The sequence below is a fragment of the Battus philenor genome, unplaced genomic scaffold (genome assembly GCF_028537555.1).
Source record: "Battus philenor isolate CCGP_79_NKW_IND1 unplaced genomic scaffold, ilBatPhil1.0.hap1 SCAF_28, whole genome shotgun sequence".
NCBI lineage: Eukaryota > Metazoa > Arthropoda > Insecta > Lepidoptera > Papilionidae > Battus > Battus philenor.
The window spans coordinates 2,998,696-3,014,674 of record NW_027181691.1 but is presented as its reverse complement, the minus strand read 5'-3'; the positions used below and the strand labels follow the sequence as shown (position 1 = coordinate 3,014,674).

The 15,979-nt window shown below is 32.9% G+C and overlaps 1 protein-coding gene across 1 annotated transcript; it reads right to left on the bottom strand.

Annotated features, from left to right (window-relative positions):
• Nucleotides 1–1,994: 1,994 nt before the first annotated feature.
• On the bottom strand, nt 1,995–15,154 carry LOC137926011 (tetraspanin-33-like). The gene is made up of 7 exons (XM_068769530.1): nt 14,944–15,154; nt 13,058–13,132; nt 6,754–6,882; nt 5,805–5,978; nt 4,835–5,014; nt 3,286–3,461; nt 1,995–2,619 (listed from the first exon to the last, which is right to left on the bottom strand). Exons 1-7 carry the CDS (start codon nt 15,025–15,027, stop codon nt 2,607–2,609), a joined length of 831 nt encoding a protein of 276 aa, XP_068625631.1. The 5' UTR covers nt 15,028–15,154; the 3' UTR covers nt 1,995–2,606.
• Nucleotides 15,155–15,979: the final 825 nt, after the last annotated feature.

The window sequence follows — 15,979 nt, the reverse complement described above, 5'->3', positions numbered from 1 at the left end:
TTATATTACACAAAGTCCTAGTCATCTCTTGAGGTATGTGAGCGATAGGATAAGGGTAGACAAGCTTCAAATTTGATCTTAAATCTCGTGTGCGTCTTGTAAATCGCGCCTTTCCGCTTACATACCTCAGGCGGTAGATGACATTTACGCACATGCTGTCGTCTCGTCTTGAGATATGTGTACTGCAGGACGGGAAAGGTGGAAAAACATCTGTCTGTTCTTAAATATCACATGTAAGTTTTGTAAATCGCGAGTTTCCACGTCTTCCCGTTTGCATATTTTAAGCGGTAGTTGACACGCGCGTACGCTATAGTTTTTGTATAGGAGAGATATAGAAAGGTTCTTATACATCTCGTGTGCGTCTTGTAAATCGCGCCTTTCCCCGTCTCACCTCACATACCTCAAGTGGTAACTGATATTTATGCACATGCTGTAGTCTCGCCTTGAGGTATGTGAAAGGAAGGACGAGGAGGTGGAATAATATCTGTCTGTTATTAAATGACGCATGTGCGTCTTGTGAATCGCGCAGTTCCACTTCTCACTGCTCGCATATTTTAGACTGTGATTGACATGCCCGCACACAAGTGTATGAGTTAAATTTACAAGGGTTAAGGCATCTGTTCTTAAATATCTCATGTGCGTCTTGTAAATCGCGCTCCCTATCGTCTCACTACTCTTTCTAGTACAACTTCCGTACATACGAATAATCCGTTAAAAATCTCCAGTAAAAACAACTTGTTATGTAATCACCAATGAAAACGAGCAAGAAACATTTAAAGAAGATCTTAACTATATCAACTTAACCTATTTCTGTATTTAATTAATATTATTACGGAATAAATGCGTTATTTACAAAAATGCAACATTTAATTGCATTATCAACTTAAGTTTTCTGTATATAAGATATGCTTAGATTATTATAAATGACAAACATTATAAAATATTCAAGTACAACTAGGGTGATATATTTTGACATATTTACAATTACCTAGAACATTAAGGTTATATTTTGCATGAGTTTTGGCTTTAACACGGTCTTTCACAGCACATTTTTGGGGCAAAATTTTTATATACTTTTGTTAGCTACGGCCTTTATTTACTAAAGCAAACCGATAGTGACCACTAATGTCAGGTCAGGGGTGGGCAAACTAGGTTTATGGTCTTCATTCCTAAATGACAGACAAACATAGCGACAGTTGAGACCTTTGCAAGATTGCGCCTTAACTAGAAGGGTGAAATTACTGGCAATGCACTGTCAAAATGTATAGCTAAATATTATATTTTTGTTCTAGAGGATATCTCACAAAATAAAAAAAAAATCAAGTCAAACTTTATATTTTTTAAAGAATCTAAATACCCAAATACTCGTATATAAATATGCCATTTAAATACTATTTTTTTATTTGGCTATTTTGAATAATTTGCCCACCCTTGCTATAAATTTTAACTACATGTCACATAAAAAATAAACTTCGTTATATTTGTGCATGTGCTGAACTAAAAATTATTTTCTTCATTTTTACAGACATCTAGCTTGAAGATATCAATATATTATTAACTACTCCAAGGTTAAATTTAAATGTTTAAAATAACTGAGATAAGAAAAATTTTATGTCATACTACCACTAAAATACTACACATGCAGCCAAGTGTACCCAAGTTACATATATGCACCAGTTTGCAAATATTCTTTTAATTCTAAAAACAAATTAGTTCTATATACAAAATAATGTAATGCACCATAGATTATATACAAATATTTATAATGGTGACATATGAAAAAGGTTTATTTTTATGTATAATTACATATAAGTGAAATAAAAATTGAGCAAACTGACTGACAAGAATTTTGTGTGAGCAAGTATGGAAGTATGAAGTTAAATAATGTTATAAATTTTGACAAAAACTAATGATTTTGAAGAAGAATTTAATATTTGATTCATATTTAGGACTAAAATGACACTAAAATGTTACATCTACTGTTAAATAAAATTTTGAAAGTTTCCATAGCATGGTGAATAATTTAAAGCGCTCTCGTAAAAATCATCAATGTTTGAAAAACAAAAACTTTACATTATGGAACAACACCTATGTAACAATCAAAATGATGTGATTGTGTCAAAGGCCGTGTGTCAGTTTCTGAACATCTCTCATTTGAAACGAAATTCAAGATTAATATTTAGACATTCATAGATAAATCTTCTATAATCTTTATACTTTCACACCAAAATGAAAATTGTTTGTATAAATACAAATTTAGATTATTAGACATTACTTAGTGATAGACTAGATTTCTATTTTTAAATTACTCACGAATTAATTCTTGACAGCTGTCAAATATCGTAGCACAGATAATGCACATATAAACACTGGCCGAAAATAACATTTGACAGTGTGCTTACACTGAAAAAGTTAGTTTTACTTCATAGTTCACTAGTATGATCACTAGATGTTTTTGGAGGTTCCCAGGACAAATCCTGGTGGGTCCATTACACGAGGGTCTGTATGCAGCCCTAGAAGTGCAGCGTGGCGGTGCCCGAAGGCGGGCGAGGCTACAGCAAAGCGCGCCTCGATTCGTCGCGGTAGCCCACCGCGTACCCCCTATTTCATGTTTGCCATCTGAGAACAACATTTCATTTTAATATTCAAATTCAAAAATTCTTTTACAACACCCTTAACACTTGTAGAGTTATTCATTTCCTAATTTAATTATCACTTAAAAAATCCTACAAGAAAATTGGAGGTAGGTGTAAAAAGAAAAGGTGTAAAAGGTGGAGCCTGTATTGTAGTCTGCTTGCCAATTGATACAATAAAGCGAGGAAAGTATGATAGAGGTCATATAACTTTATTGCCTTTAATACCGTAACCATTTTCTATGTTGCGTCAGCCCCGACAGGCTTGTTCATAGAATTCGTTCTTTGTGTTGGATATTTCTGTGGCAGTGACAATATGTCAAATTGCAATAATTATTAAACATGTAACTGGGGTGGTGGAGTCTTTTTGTTCCTAGCCCGTTAGTTAACCTATGCATTATTTGTATGCATGAAAATGAATAAAATCTAATTCACTATAATTAGACAAAGAGCCCATCTGTTAAATAAAGATTTATTACTTTTATTATAACTGCTTTTAAAGTGTAACTTCTTATCAATAATTAATTTAAATGATTGTTCGAATCTTATGTTATTATAGCCTATTGGTTAGTTCGTAGAATACATCCTTGGTTTGAACTCTATTATATTATATGCATTTAAATATAAATATAACGTGTATATTAGTTGTTACCTTGCTTTTTGCAACTCAATCTGTCCCTCGAGGGTTTTGGCGAGGTAGATAACGAAGAGTTGTGAGAGTGCCACACCCAGTGCAACTGATGCGATCATGTACAGGTTTCTCTCGGCCCACGACCTGACGATCTCGATGCATCCGCTGGTCCACACGCGCTTGCTTGCTTCAGCCACCTGAAAGAATTATTAAATGGTGATTACTAAATATAGTTAAAAAAATATTTATATGCAAACGCTTTTACTTCGGACGACCCCAATGGATGGCATAGTTAGTCGATTGCCTCAAGTTTCTCACGGGTAGTTGCATATAATGACAGTGTTCAGTTGCGCTCGCAATTAATTAAAAATGAAGTTTTACAGAACTTTATAGACATATGACTTTCATATAATTCTATAAATGAAAAATTTGTTTTGTATCCATACTGCAAAGGTTGATATATATCAAATTTAAAGTTTACATTAGTTTTGTATATCAAAACTAATGTAAGCTTTCTATATTATGTTTTCTTAGTTCTCTATATTATGTTTTTTTAGTCTAATTATAACAAATAAATGTTTTTTTAATTAATCTTACATAACATATTACTTCATGGGGTGTTAAAATCCAAAGCTGGCTTAGATCATATTACACTTAAATTATTTAGAAATTAATACTTTTATTTTGACAAGTATATACTTTGTATTTACATATAATTAAATTATTGTTTACGTCCCGATACTTGACATCTTTTCTCTGTTACCCTCCTTTTTCGGAAATTATTTTATTGGTCGAGATTGCCTGCAATTTTGAGCCATTGGTCCAAAATTCAATTACTATATTCAAATAGGCATTTATAAGAACTTTTGAATCATAGATTATTTTAACATTATAAGTTAATACTTGAAACAGCATAAAACTACATAAAACAGCGTACTGCGCCGGTGATAGCTTAAGCACAGTAGGGGTTTATTGAGAAGAGCCGGCCAGAAACTTAATAGGAGCTCTTTTAAATTAAATTTAACAGTTTTTCAGATATACATTATAATATTAATCATGTAAATGAATCAAAAAAGTTCCACACGTTATAATCAACCAAAAACTCTTGAATGCTATAATAAGATATATTTAAATAATATACTTTAAATTTTAGATTTACAACTAAGAAATGTAAGGTCTAAGATATCTCGTGGAACTGTATTATATATACACCTAGACCTATGAAGGATTTGTTAACTTTCTGATTCATGTGATATATGATCAATGCCTCTAGAAATGAGCATAGTTGTAAAATGTATAAAATTCCAAGTTTTTTTTTTATATATACGGTTAAAGTTAACACTACACAAACTAGACCTAGCCTGTATTATAGGCGGCAAGTAAACAAACAAATTTTGTTTAATTTGGTAATTTATTTTGGTAAGTTGGGAATTTATTTTGGTAAGTTTGGTAATTTATTATGGTAAGTTTATTAAATTATTTTGATAAGCTTTTTAATTTATTTTGGTAAGTTAGACAATTTATATAGACAAGTTTGGTAATTTGTATTGTTAAGTTTGGTAATACTCACAGGTGAATTCTGGACGCCGTAGCCGCACATTATGTTGACAAGACCGGACGATATATCGGTGGCATTGATGCAGCATGAGAACGGAACCCCACATCGCTCGACGGAAGGCGACGAGCAGTTGAAATACTCGTTTTTCGACCAGTCCATGTAGCCATCTGACGTCAGACCGCAGCAGTGGAACTAGAAATACCATAACAAAAACGAGGTTCAATCGGGTCTCTTATGGATTTTAGTTGCTCCTTGGTCACTTTGGGAAAAATTTGTTTAAATTAGGAATGAGCAACACGCGGTCCGTTAACATGTTTATATGGCCCGCTAAGCATTTATAGCATTTAATTTATTTTATCGTCTTTCATCAATATACAGTTACAAAATTAATTATATTAAAATGGTGGTACATGCTAAACCGAAACAATTAATTAATAAAAACTGAGCGATGCACGATTAAAAAGCTGCATACTTATTATATATACGCTTGTATCGAAAAGAAGTTGCTAAATTTTCTGCTATCTTCGTTTTTCCGTACTTATTTTGTTAACTTTCATTTTTTACTTTTATTATCAAAATTTGTGTATTTTCTTATTCTTATTTAAAACAAAGTTTTGTAAATTATTCATAAGTGTTACATTATGTGCGGCCCGCCAAAAAATTTAAAATTTAAATTGGCCCGTTGATTTCAAAGGTTGCTCACCCCTGGTTTAAATAATTTTAATATTCGAGCGAAATTAAAAAAGGGTCAATAGAATATCCATTTTTATATATTTTTTTGATCGTTTAATACAGATACATTAAACTTGGTAATCTCGAGCTACATGATGAACACTCTCTGAAGAATTTATTGTGGAATTCGTAGGTGAATTGTGAAGCCCTATTCTATAAGTCATGTCCACGTAAACCCCTCTCTAGTCTGGGGGTCCACCAGAACTACTTTTGGGTACTAGGGCTGCAGAGTTTAACTGTGTTTACTCACATCGCTCTGCGCGAAGTCGATGAAGTTCTGCAGATCTGGATCATCGCGGTACGCATGAACGACTCGCTCAGTGAAGCTCAGCTCTAGGAGTCCGTGCAGGCTGCGCGGGAACACGAACCCGCACACAGCACCCCCCATCTCCACCAGGAACAGGATCAGAAGACATAGCGAGTACTGGAAACCAAAATGGTGGCACTGTACACTATTGACTGCAAACCGCAATTTGAAGGTATTCAAAGCAGCCATATATACTTATTTCTCATGTCTACCGGATGATTGGTCATAGACATAAAAGTTTTAAGTAATTAATATTTTAACACCTATTTCCAAACAAACTATAAAGTGATCACTCTGAAACTATTGGAATGCTTATAATATCTTTGGTAGGAAAATAAGCATTTTTAGAGAAAGCCTCAACTGCCTTAGCTGATGAATTTTCAATTTTCAACGATATATAAAAGTTTTAAAGGGGTGAATGTATAGTTCACTCGTTGTCAATTATTTTATGGTATGTCCAATATAAAATTTAAATTTCATAAATGAACAACGTAATGATAATAAGGTATGAAAAAAACTTTTTCAAACTTCCGATTACTATATATTAAGATGGAATATTTTTAACTATATGTATCTGCAGATTTTGTACTGCCAGAATTTATTAGCATGTCGCATTTAAATAGAAGAAGAAAATTAATGAAACATTTCAGAGTTATCCCTTTATGAGGTGAATGGAGATAGTTGTAAAAGCTAAAGTTTTTGCTAATAGATGTCATCATTGTACCCCCTAATTAGAGGGTTGTGATATAAGAGATAGGAAGGTTGTGATATAAGACGGCGTCGACAGATGGCGCTAGTAATCGACCCTGGTCAAATTGTTGCCAGGTTCACGTCTGTTTTAACCGAGTTAAATCAAAATTTTAACATATCCATAATTGTAGAAATTACTTACAAATTTAAGTAGACATGTGTTCTCCCGTAATGCTCCCACGCACCCAGCGAAACTGACGATGAAGACGACGCCACCCAGCAGAGCGATGAGGAGACTGATGTTCAACATCACGTCGTATATTGTGTCCAGCTGTGTTAATCACAAACTCAAATTAAGATTTCAAAATATTTTAAACTTACGATATACTTTGACTTCAAGTTGAGGCTTCCACCTGTTCAGATGATAAATACCTCAAACTTGAGAATAAATTCAACAGGACAATATATATATATTTTTAAAACATAAGATCTGAGATTGAATTTGCCAAATCTTTTACTACACAGTTTGATTGGGAAATTCATCGCCGCTATCTATAAGACGTACTAAATCACTACCTATTTTTTTTTTAAAAAAAAGGTTAATAAATATTTACTAAATCATTGATTTTTTATACTTTAAAATGGTTTTTTTATCTGTTTCTATATTCTTTCTGTGGCAAGTACGGTTCAAGTTACTTTGATGTTTTTATTTATTACAGTATTTAAAATTATGTATTATAATGTATTTATTAAAAGTTTATATTAATAAATGTTTTGTCCAAATGTACACGTTAACTATTCGCTACTTATCTCTCTACGAATCCCATACAATAGGCGTCTGCAATGGCCAAAATTAAATGGCCAGGAGGCGAACACATCATTATCAAGATGTGGTATAATGGTTTCCCGCCAAATTGAGAAGTTTTTTTTAATGAATTTAAATTTACAAGATAATTTAGAGACATTACATCGGAGAGCATGACAACATGGTACGTTATTCGTCAACCGACAGCTTAGGCTGGGAACGCTTGACGAATGGAATAGCAGGTATATGGAAGGCACGACGGCATCGACAACGCGAAAATTCTTCCCGGACACCGTTTTAGTCTATCCGCAGTATCAAGATGGACGCGGTTTTGGTCCAACTCTTCACAGGGCACGGGGGGTTCTCTGAGTACCTTCACCAGTTTAACCCTTAGTAGCCTGATTTACGAAAGTGATTTTTTTTAATATTACTGCGTTTGCTTGAGAGTCTCAATAAAGGGTAAAAGAGATTTTTTTTTAATTTCGTTGGAAAGAATATAATACAACAGTAAAATACGTACAGCCAACCTATAAAAAAACTAATAGTCATGTGAACATTCGGTTTAAAAGATTGGTATCAAAATTGAAACTAGGTTTTTAAGGGAGCTCAAGGAGGACTCCTCGTGATTCTGTGAACCGGGCGAGGACCAGACCGTGGTCCACATGGTAGTCCATTGTCACGCATTAGGAGGACTCCAAATGCCGGTTAGGCGTTAATTAATTAGCGAGGACTCTATGGCCTTGCTAATTAACGATGAGGAAACAACACCAATACTCCTAAAAATGTGAAGAACGATTGCGGAAAACGTGATAATAAACAAGAGTTGAGCTAAACTTAATGTAAATAAAACTGCAAAACTAGGCAATTAAATAAGTAAATAAAAAAATACATATCGAAATGTGATATAGAATAAAAACAAAGAAATAATAATAGTTATAGTATGGAAGAAAGAATGGTATTTAATAAAAGAAAAAATGGATATGAAAGGAAAAGGAGGAAGAATTGTAGAAAGAAAGAAAATAAAGGAATGAAAGATCTTAGGAGAAACGATAGAAGAGCGCGAAAATAAAAATATTACATGAATAAATTATTAAATAAAACCAATGTCCCTGTCACACAATAGATAGGAATACGATGGGTCCCCACAGCGGGGGCCATAAAAAAACACCGTACGTTGCCCACAAGAGTTTATTGAGCAAATGGGTAAGATAAAATTATATAAAAATTATATTTATTGCAAACATGATACATCATGGTTTTCTTCAGAGACCAATATCAAATGTCGGTTGCTATTAAAGTTAACAAATTTAAAATCGGCCGGGAATCGGATTGCGGACGATTCCGCCACTGTTTGTATGTACGCGCAGTTTACAGTCATTATTAACTGACGGTTATGTTGCACTTGATATATATATATATATATATAAACTACTTTTCCTTTTAATTTATATGACACTAATGTGATGCTTACATTATATTTTACCCTTTAAGCTTGTTATATTCGGAACGATGGTAGTTATTTAAAATATCATCATCACGTCAGCCGATAGACACCCATTGCTATATATATATCTCCACTAAAGTTCACTACAATGAACGGTGTAGTTCTGCCCGCATCCAGGGACTCCCTATCGAACCTATCAATCCATCGTATTCGCCACTTCGGAACCTTTCGCTCACTACGACTGTCGTTTACACGAGCAACATGCACCGCCACTTCATGAGAAAAAATATTTGAGAATTACACAAACATAAGAAACATTAATTTGTCAAGAGACAAACATAATCCTTCGAAGAGCTGCATATAGCTCGCGAGCCGCAAGTTAACTTCCCCTGTGTTAAATAAATGTTTATCATTAAACTTTTGAATCATTTGACATTTATATTTAAATGATCTAAACCAATGCCGCCAAAAGGGTGGAACAGTCCGTACCTGGAGGTCCAGCCGGACTCTTAGTATCCAAGAGAGATTCAACGAGGGTCTATGTTTATTTAATGGAATCAGGCATTACTTCGCGGAAGTCCATCCTAAGTAAGAAAAGGACCAATATTTAGCCACTTCCGCACATGCAGTGGCAGTCGTGCAATGAAATGCCGCCCGCCAGCCCGCTGATAAATGCGCATGCGGCAAACAACGCGAATCACACAACCGCCACCACCAAATCACTCAACACGTGTTTCACCCCTCCACGGGGCATCTTCAGGAGCTATGTTACACCGATTAGTGCCAAACACAGAGTCTCGGTGCATTTCATTGCACGACTACCACTGCATGTGCGGAAGTGACTAAATATTGGTCCTTTTCTTACTTAGGGTCTATGTTGGCGTGGAAAAAGTGGGCTCCAAAATTCGTCAGCAAAGGTCCTCAAAAATGTATGTTATCCACAGTGAATAACTAAAACGTTGGTGATACTTCCACTATCATTGTAGGCAGATAATATTTTAAAACTCAGCGACTGCTACTTGTAAGAAGCTTATTCCATATTCAATACAACGCGTCGAGACTTGCAAAGCGCCGCCGGCGTCTGCAACACTTGTTCAGACGTGCAACGTGACGAAATACGACTTGTGTGCTACATAGTGCTTGCAAATTATTAATTTGTAGTTGGATGTCGGCAGAAACGCATTTTCATACAGTAATACCCCGCTTTACGCGAGGGATACGTTCCAAAAAAAATCGCGTTAACTGAAATTCGCGTATAACGAGGTTTATGATTAAATATAGTCAAAAATTATTACAAAAAAATACAAATCATTTTAATCAATCACTTTAATTCTTGGAACACTATGCAATACATACTCTAATTTTTTACGGAAAAATACATCTATTGTCTTTTGGGTAACGTTTTGTTTACGTTCTTGTAAAATACGTTCATAACACCCAACACTGTTTTTAATTGTTTGACAGATTGTCAAGACACCACAGAGAAGTTGATGACTACATTATATTTATACGCACTCTTTCGCGTAATTCGAGGCATTTGAGCGCGAAATTTGCAATTCGCGTTATAGTGAAACCGCGTATAACGGGGTCGAGTAAAGCGTGGTATTACTGTACTTAGATCTAAACATTTTTTGTTCCTTAATTTTTGAAATATGTATATTATAAAAATAGTCTATGAAAAAAATGTGAGAAAAATTCTGATCTAAATATGACATCAAACATGATTGTACCCTAAGAGGAATCATTTCAATAACAATTCAATATAAGAAAAGGCAAATGGATGCCACCTAAATGCGGCACTACACACGGCGTGTCACGTGGATCCCGGCTAACTCCGGCGCTGGTAACGAAAGAGTTAATAATAAACAACGATTAATTTCTAAAAAAAGGTTTTATATTTCGAACAAATGACCAGTCATAAAATGATTATATCTTCGTTGTAATTCTATAAACCATCAACATCGTGTGGTACACAGTTTGATTACGTTCTAACACACCTCTCTTTGTTTTGATTGACGTCAAATACTCGACGGTAAGGAACAGATTAACTCGACGATTTGAACAGAAGTATCGTTTTTATTATTTTTCTTAAAAATATACGAATTCATCAGTTTAGTAAATTTTTACAGCATGATTGGTAATAGGAGTAAAATCTTAAAAGGGATAAATTAATACCTTATTAATGTACGTTTGTTTCATACAACGTAATAATAATATGGTAAAAAAAACATTTTCGAAATTAGAAACAGTACTATTAAAATCAATTATTATTAACTATCTATCCCTGCATACTTCGTACTATCTAAAGTTTTTGGTGTGTTGCGTTACAATAGATAAAGAAATGAAATATATTTTATAGTGATCAATTAATGTGTAACTAAAAATAGGTGTAACATTCATCCCTTAAAAGCTTTTTTTACATTCTTAGCAACACTTGAAAAGTTATGTTTATTTATATATCATATACAGATCAATTATCAAAACGAAACGAAATTAAAAAAAAATAAGTTTCGATGTAATATGACAACATACGCGACACTGGCCGATTGTTTGCGAGTTTAAAAAGAAAAAGTAAACATGGACGTTATGGCGCGAATCGATGACGTCATCCGCACACGGCTCCCTTGTAAACGACCTGCATAATAAAGTCAAGTCGCGACCGAGTACAACTTTCCTTCGTTATGTAAAACTTAAGTTTTATGCTGAATTTATTATGCTCCGTTGGAATTTTATTTAGGTTAACTTATTTAAATGTGACAGACACGCGGAAAATCGAACGAGAAATGTACACTATAGAGCTATACACTATATATATATAGAGAGAGAGAGAGAGTAAGATAGAGCGAAAGAGAAACACGTGTCTACTTTCTGAAGGGCTTACTTCAAATGGTCAATGATTAACAACCATTTACGATTTAAAAACTTCCTTTTTTAATAATTTTTTTAGTCAAAATATTAAAAAATCTGTGTTTTTGATTTACCACTATCGCTTTTACTTTTCTTGGCAAGAAGCTCTCGCTTTTAATATAATTCATACCATATTATCATTATCACTCCGCCAAACACCGCGATACAAGGTGACGCTTAATTAGAGCAGCAGGGGCACCAGAACCGACTGGGGCATGACCACGACCACTCTGATAAGACACCACCTTTATTTCAGCCGTATGCATCTGCTGCACTTAGACTTCCCCTGCTGCACTTAGATTTCTAATAGGACAGGATAGTAGCGACCTGCACCCTGTCTCTTATGAGACTTCGTCTATCCAACTATGCAGGTGGATGTCCTACTCTTCGCTTGCAATACCAGGCTCCCAACTCTTAGTTAGGCCACAGTGCCCATCTGTTCTGCGCCATGTATCCTACCCACTACTACTTCAACTTACCAAGGCCATGTTACTTTCGTTCTATGGAGCTAGGCAGTCAGTTGAACAGGAAGAATGATTAAAATATGTTGACTGTATTATTTCAAATTGATAAAATGATGTTTACTGTTTGAGCAATCTAAAAATTATTATTTTATATTTATTTTCCTGTTAATATTAGCTATAAAAATAACTCAACATAATTCCCATTTGAACTAGATAGACATGAAATTACACCATTGAATTTACTCAGAACGCAGTGTATTAAAATTATCTATGATAGCATATTTTTGGTACTTCAATAAGTACCTGGGTCAAAAACTATTCAGAATTTTAAATCTAATGAAGTCTAACCTAAAAATGAATTGTATTTGATAAAAAGATTTATTCCTTTTTACATCATCATTTCATCCATTTCTAATAAGACTGGTTGGAAGTAGTCTAAATCCAAAAACCCCAAAAGTCTCAAGGTCATCTTTTCACTTCTTGTGTGGCTGTCCTTATGCTACACTAGCCGATCCGTGATTTCCTCTCCAGAACCTTAAGACCTCTTGATCTATCTGTTCTTGTTGTTGTGGCTTGCTCAACACTACTACAATTTGCCTATCCATTGGGCTATGTCAGTTAATTTTAATCATGTATGGACCCTCTCATACTTGATTATATTGATCTTATAAAGAAATACCGAGCACATCCCTCTCCATGGTCTCTTCAGTGACTGTGAGCTAGCCAACAAGGCCAGAAGTGAGAGACTATGTTTCTGTGCCATGAACTGAACAAGATCTTTCATAGTCTTCTGGATGCTACCCACCTTAAAAGGATTTGATTGACCTCATAGTAAGACTTAATCTGTTTAACTTAATTATTAAATATAAAATAAAATACATTTTACCTTTATTAAACCAGTTGCCTGCCATTTGTCTATGAAAGCATAAAGACCGATAGCTATCATAAGACCTCCAAATAACTGAAAAAAAATGTTAATATTTTTTATTTTATTCTGGAGTATGTGTTACAATAACATATGGAATTGCTTTAATCTCCATGATATATAGCATGATAAATGTTAGTAGTACATCCCTTATGTATATGATTTAAGATATAGTTGTATTTTGAAAAACTTGCAGGCACATATTTTAAACCATCCATTGGCGGACTTGAATCCGTGAGCCTGTGATTGGCCACTAGAGGTCTGAAATTTTTTCTCTTTCTAGTTTCTATATATGATAGGTTGACAGTGTTCACTAAATTGGTCTTTGAATATGTAAAATATTATTTAAAAATTCCATTGATATTGATTGATTTTCTGACAATTATATATTATTTTAATGATCTAAGTAGTAAAGATATTTTGACTTTGTCCCTTAGCTATTTCTTCATTCAATAAATAATGAAAGTATATACAGATTTGTTTTTTAAAAAGAAGTTTTATGAAACATGATAAACGTAAGATACCTGTATCAATATTTTTTAAAATAAAGCCACAAATATGTACTTTGGAAAGTAGTAACAATATGATATTTTAAAGGCAGTTCTACATAAAATACAAACTATATATACTGTAAAAATATACAAATGTCTATAAAAATTAACTTTGTCATAATCTTAGAGAATAAAATAATTTTGTGAAATGGCATATATAAACTTTTTGAACATTTCTTTAAACAGCATGTTTTTAAGCTGTTTTATATGAAGAATATATATGAGTTTCTTTTTATGTAAATTATTATTTCTAGAATCATAAAGCTTAGTGACTTCACATTTGGTAGGAATATCCCTTTTGCAAAGATTGAGAGTTTTCATTAAAAACTCAATCATTATCAAAAAATCTAATTTAATCACTGGTGAAGATTTTAAAATACTATAGATTTGATACTCAGTTGCATGTTTACCTAAGTTACAAAAACTAAACCGACTAGTGTGTAAGATGCAATGAAAACAGCTACTTAGATAATATTATCTGATAATATGAGCTATATAGCTCCTTTTGAAAATGTATAAAGTTACATGTTGAAATGCCTTTAAACTGTTTTAGCTAGTAACTTTAGGTAACCTACACTTATTTATTAGACTTTTGACCATCATGTATAATTAATGAAGTTTGTGGACGACAGTGTTCCTTACTGTGTTATATTAATAGAAGTGATTTTGATTATATTTTGTTAAACAGAAGTCTAATAGTAATTTTTATTTTTAAAAATAACTAGATTCAGTTTCATTGTTCTACGGGCAATAATTAAATGACAATAAATTATAGGATGGATTGTTGGAGAAAAAAAAAGAAGTTTAATTTTTAATCATATAATAGCTTTTTTACTAATATTTAAATTAAAAACGATTATTATCTATATTTAAATCAAAAAATATTTATATGTCCCGAGACATAAAAATCACTTTTCCAAATTTGAATTCAAATTTATAATGAATTTTCATAAATAAATAATAATTGTAATAACAATAACAATTGTACAATTTTTATATTTAAGGATAGAGGTTTAATATTTTTATGAATTTAATTTACAATCGCTTTAAACGCAGTGGTTTGATAAAATCGAAACGGAAATCCGTACGCAAGCTTGAAATGAATGACATTATAATGCCTACACCGAGGCTACAAATGTTCCCATCCTCAACATGAGAAACAATGAATCACTCCGGATTTTATGAACAATGGACGAATCTTTCAACATTGTGTTAATTTCACACGAAAATCGAAAGCTACATATTCGTAAATATTTATAGAAATTTTCATATAAAGTTCTTCATAGAAATACTTACCCAAAATATAAAATTCAAAACAAAAATCATATATTTCACGCATCCACTGACATAGGTAAAATTCGGCCCCCTGCGCCGATGCATTTTGCTCAATTATTTCTTTAACAATTTTCAGTACAGCTTCATTAATTATTAATTATCAATACACACAATAAGCACTATTTATAAATTAAAAATATAAACACATTAATGAGTAACGATGAATAAACAGACACTCCATACACTATCATCACTACTAGAATAATGTTGCCTTATGTCGATACCAATAATGTGACGGAGGGGAAAGAAAACGGACGTATGCATTATTTTCGCTTGGCAACACTGTAAATAAAAGTGGTAAGCAATTAAATTGTCTAGGTGGCGCTTAAAATAAAATACCAGATTGTTTACATAAAAATACGTTTATTTCTATAAGCATTAATATAATATATAAAACATACTATTCGCGATATCACAGGCTACACAACGGCGTGCTAAGTACGTGTCGACCAATAATGATCTCGTGCACAGGTCAATCATTTTAAAAAATATGTAAAATAAATAAGACATATACTCATAAAGTATCATAAGCAACTCTTGAACAATTATGTATATATTTTTAATCATGAACAATTATATTAGTGTAGCGTAGTAAAAGGAATCGGGTATATTCAAGAAGATGTTTAAATTAGTTTTAAAAAATTATTTTCTCTTGAGAGCTGGTAGCAGGGAGCGAAAAATTAGGGCAGTGTTGCCTTATTATAATAATAATTTCGGTTCACTGATACCTAGCGCTAAGACACTAACAATATCATTTAGTCACCAAAAAAGTTACAATGAAAAAAAAATTATGATTATTTGTTTATTGGTGATTGTATGAATAAAATCGGGTGCAAGAAAAGTACATTTTGGTTAAAATAAGAAAATTACGGTTCTGTTTTCTAATTAGTTAATTATGTTTTATAGTCAACGTCATTTTGAATTTAAGTTTTTAAATATTTAGCCGATTTCGACGAAACGAATTTCTTGAAGGACTTACCTTATTTTAATAATACTA

Bases quoted from the DNA above. Each gene is read 5' to 3' on its own strand.
- LOC137926011 (XM_068769530.1), bottom strand. From the start codon at position 15,027: ATGCATCGGCGCAGGGGGCCGAATTTTACCTATGTCAGTGGATGCGTG. The intron at 5,979-6,753 runs GTAAGTAATTTC...TTTGGTTTCCAG, and splicing joins ACACATGTCTACTTAAATTT to TACTCGCTATGTCTTCTGAT. The intron at 5,015-5,804 runs GTGAGTAAACAC...TGGTATTTCTAG, and splicing joins TCGACTTCGCGCAGAGCGAT to TTCCACTGCTGCGGTCTGAC.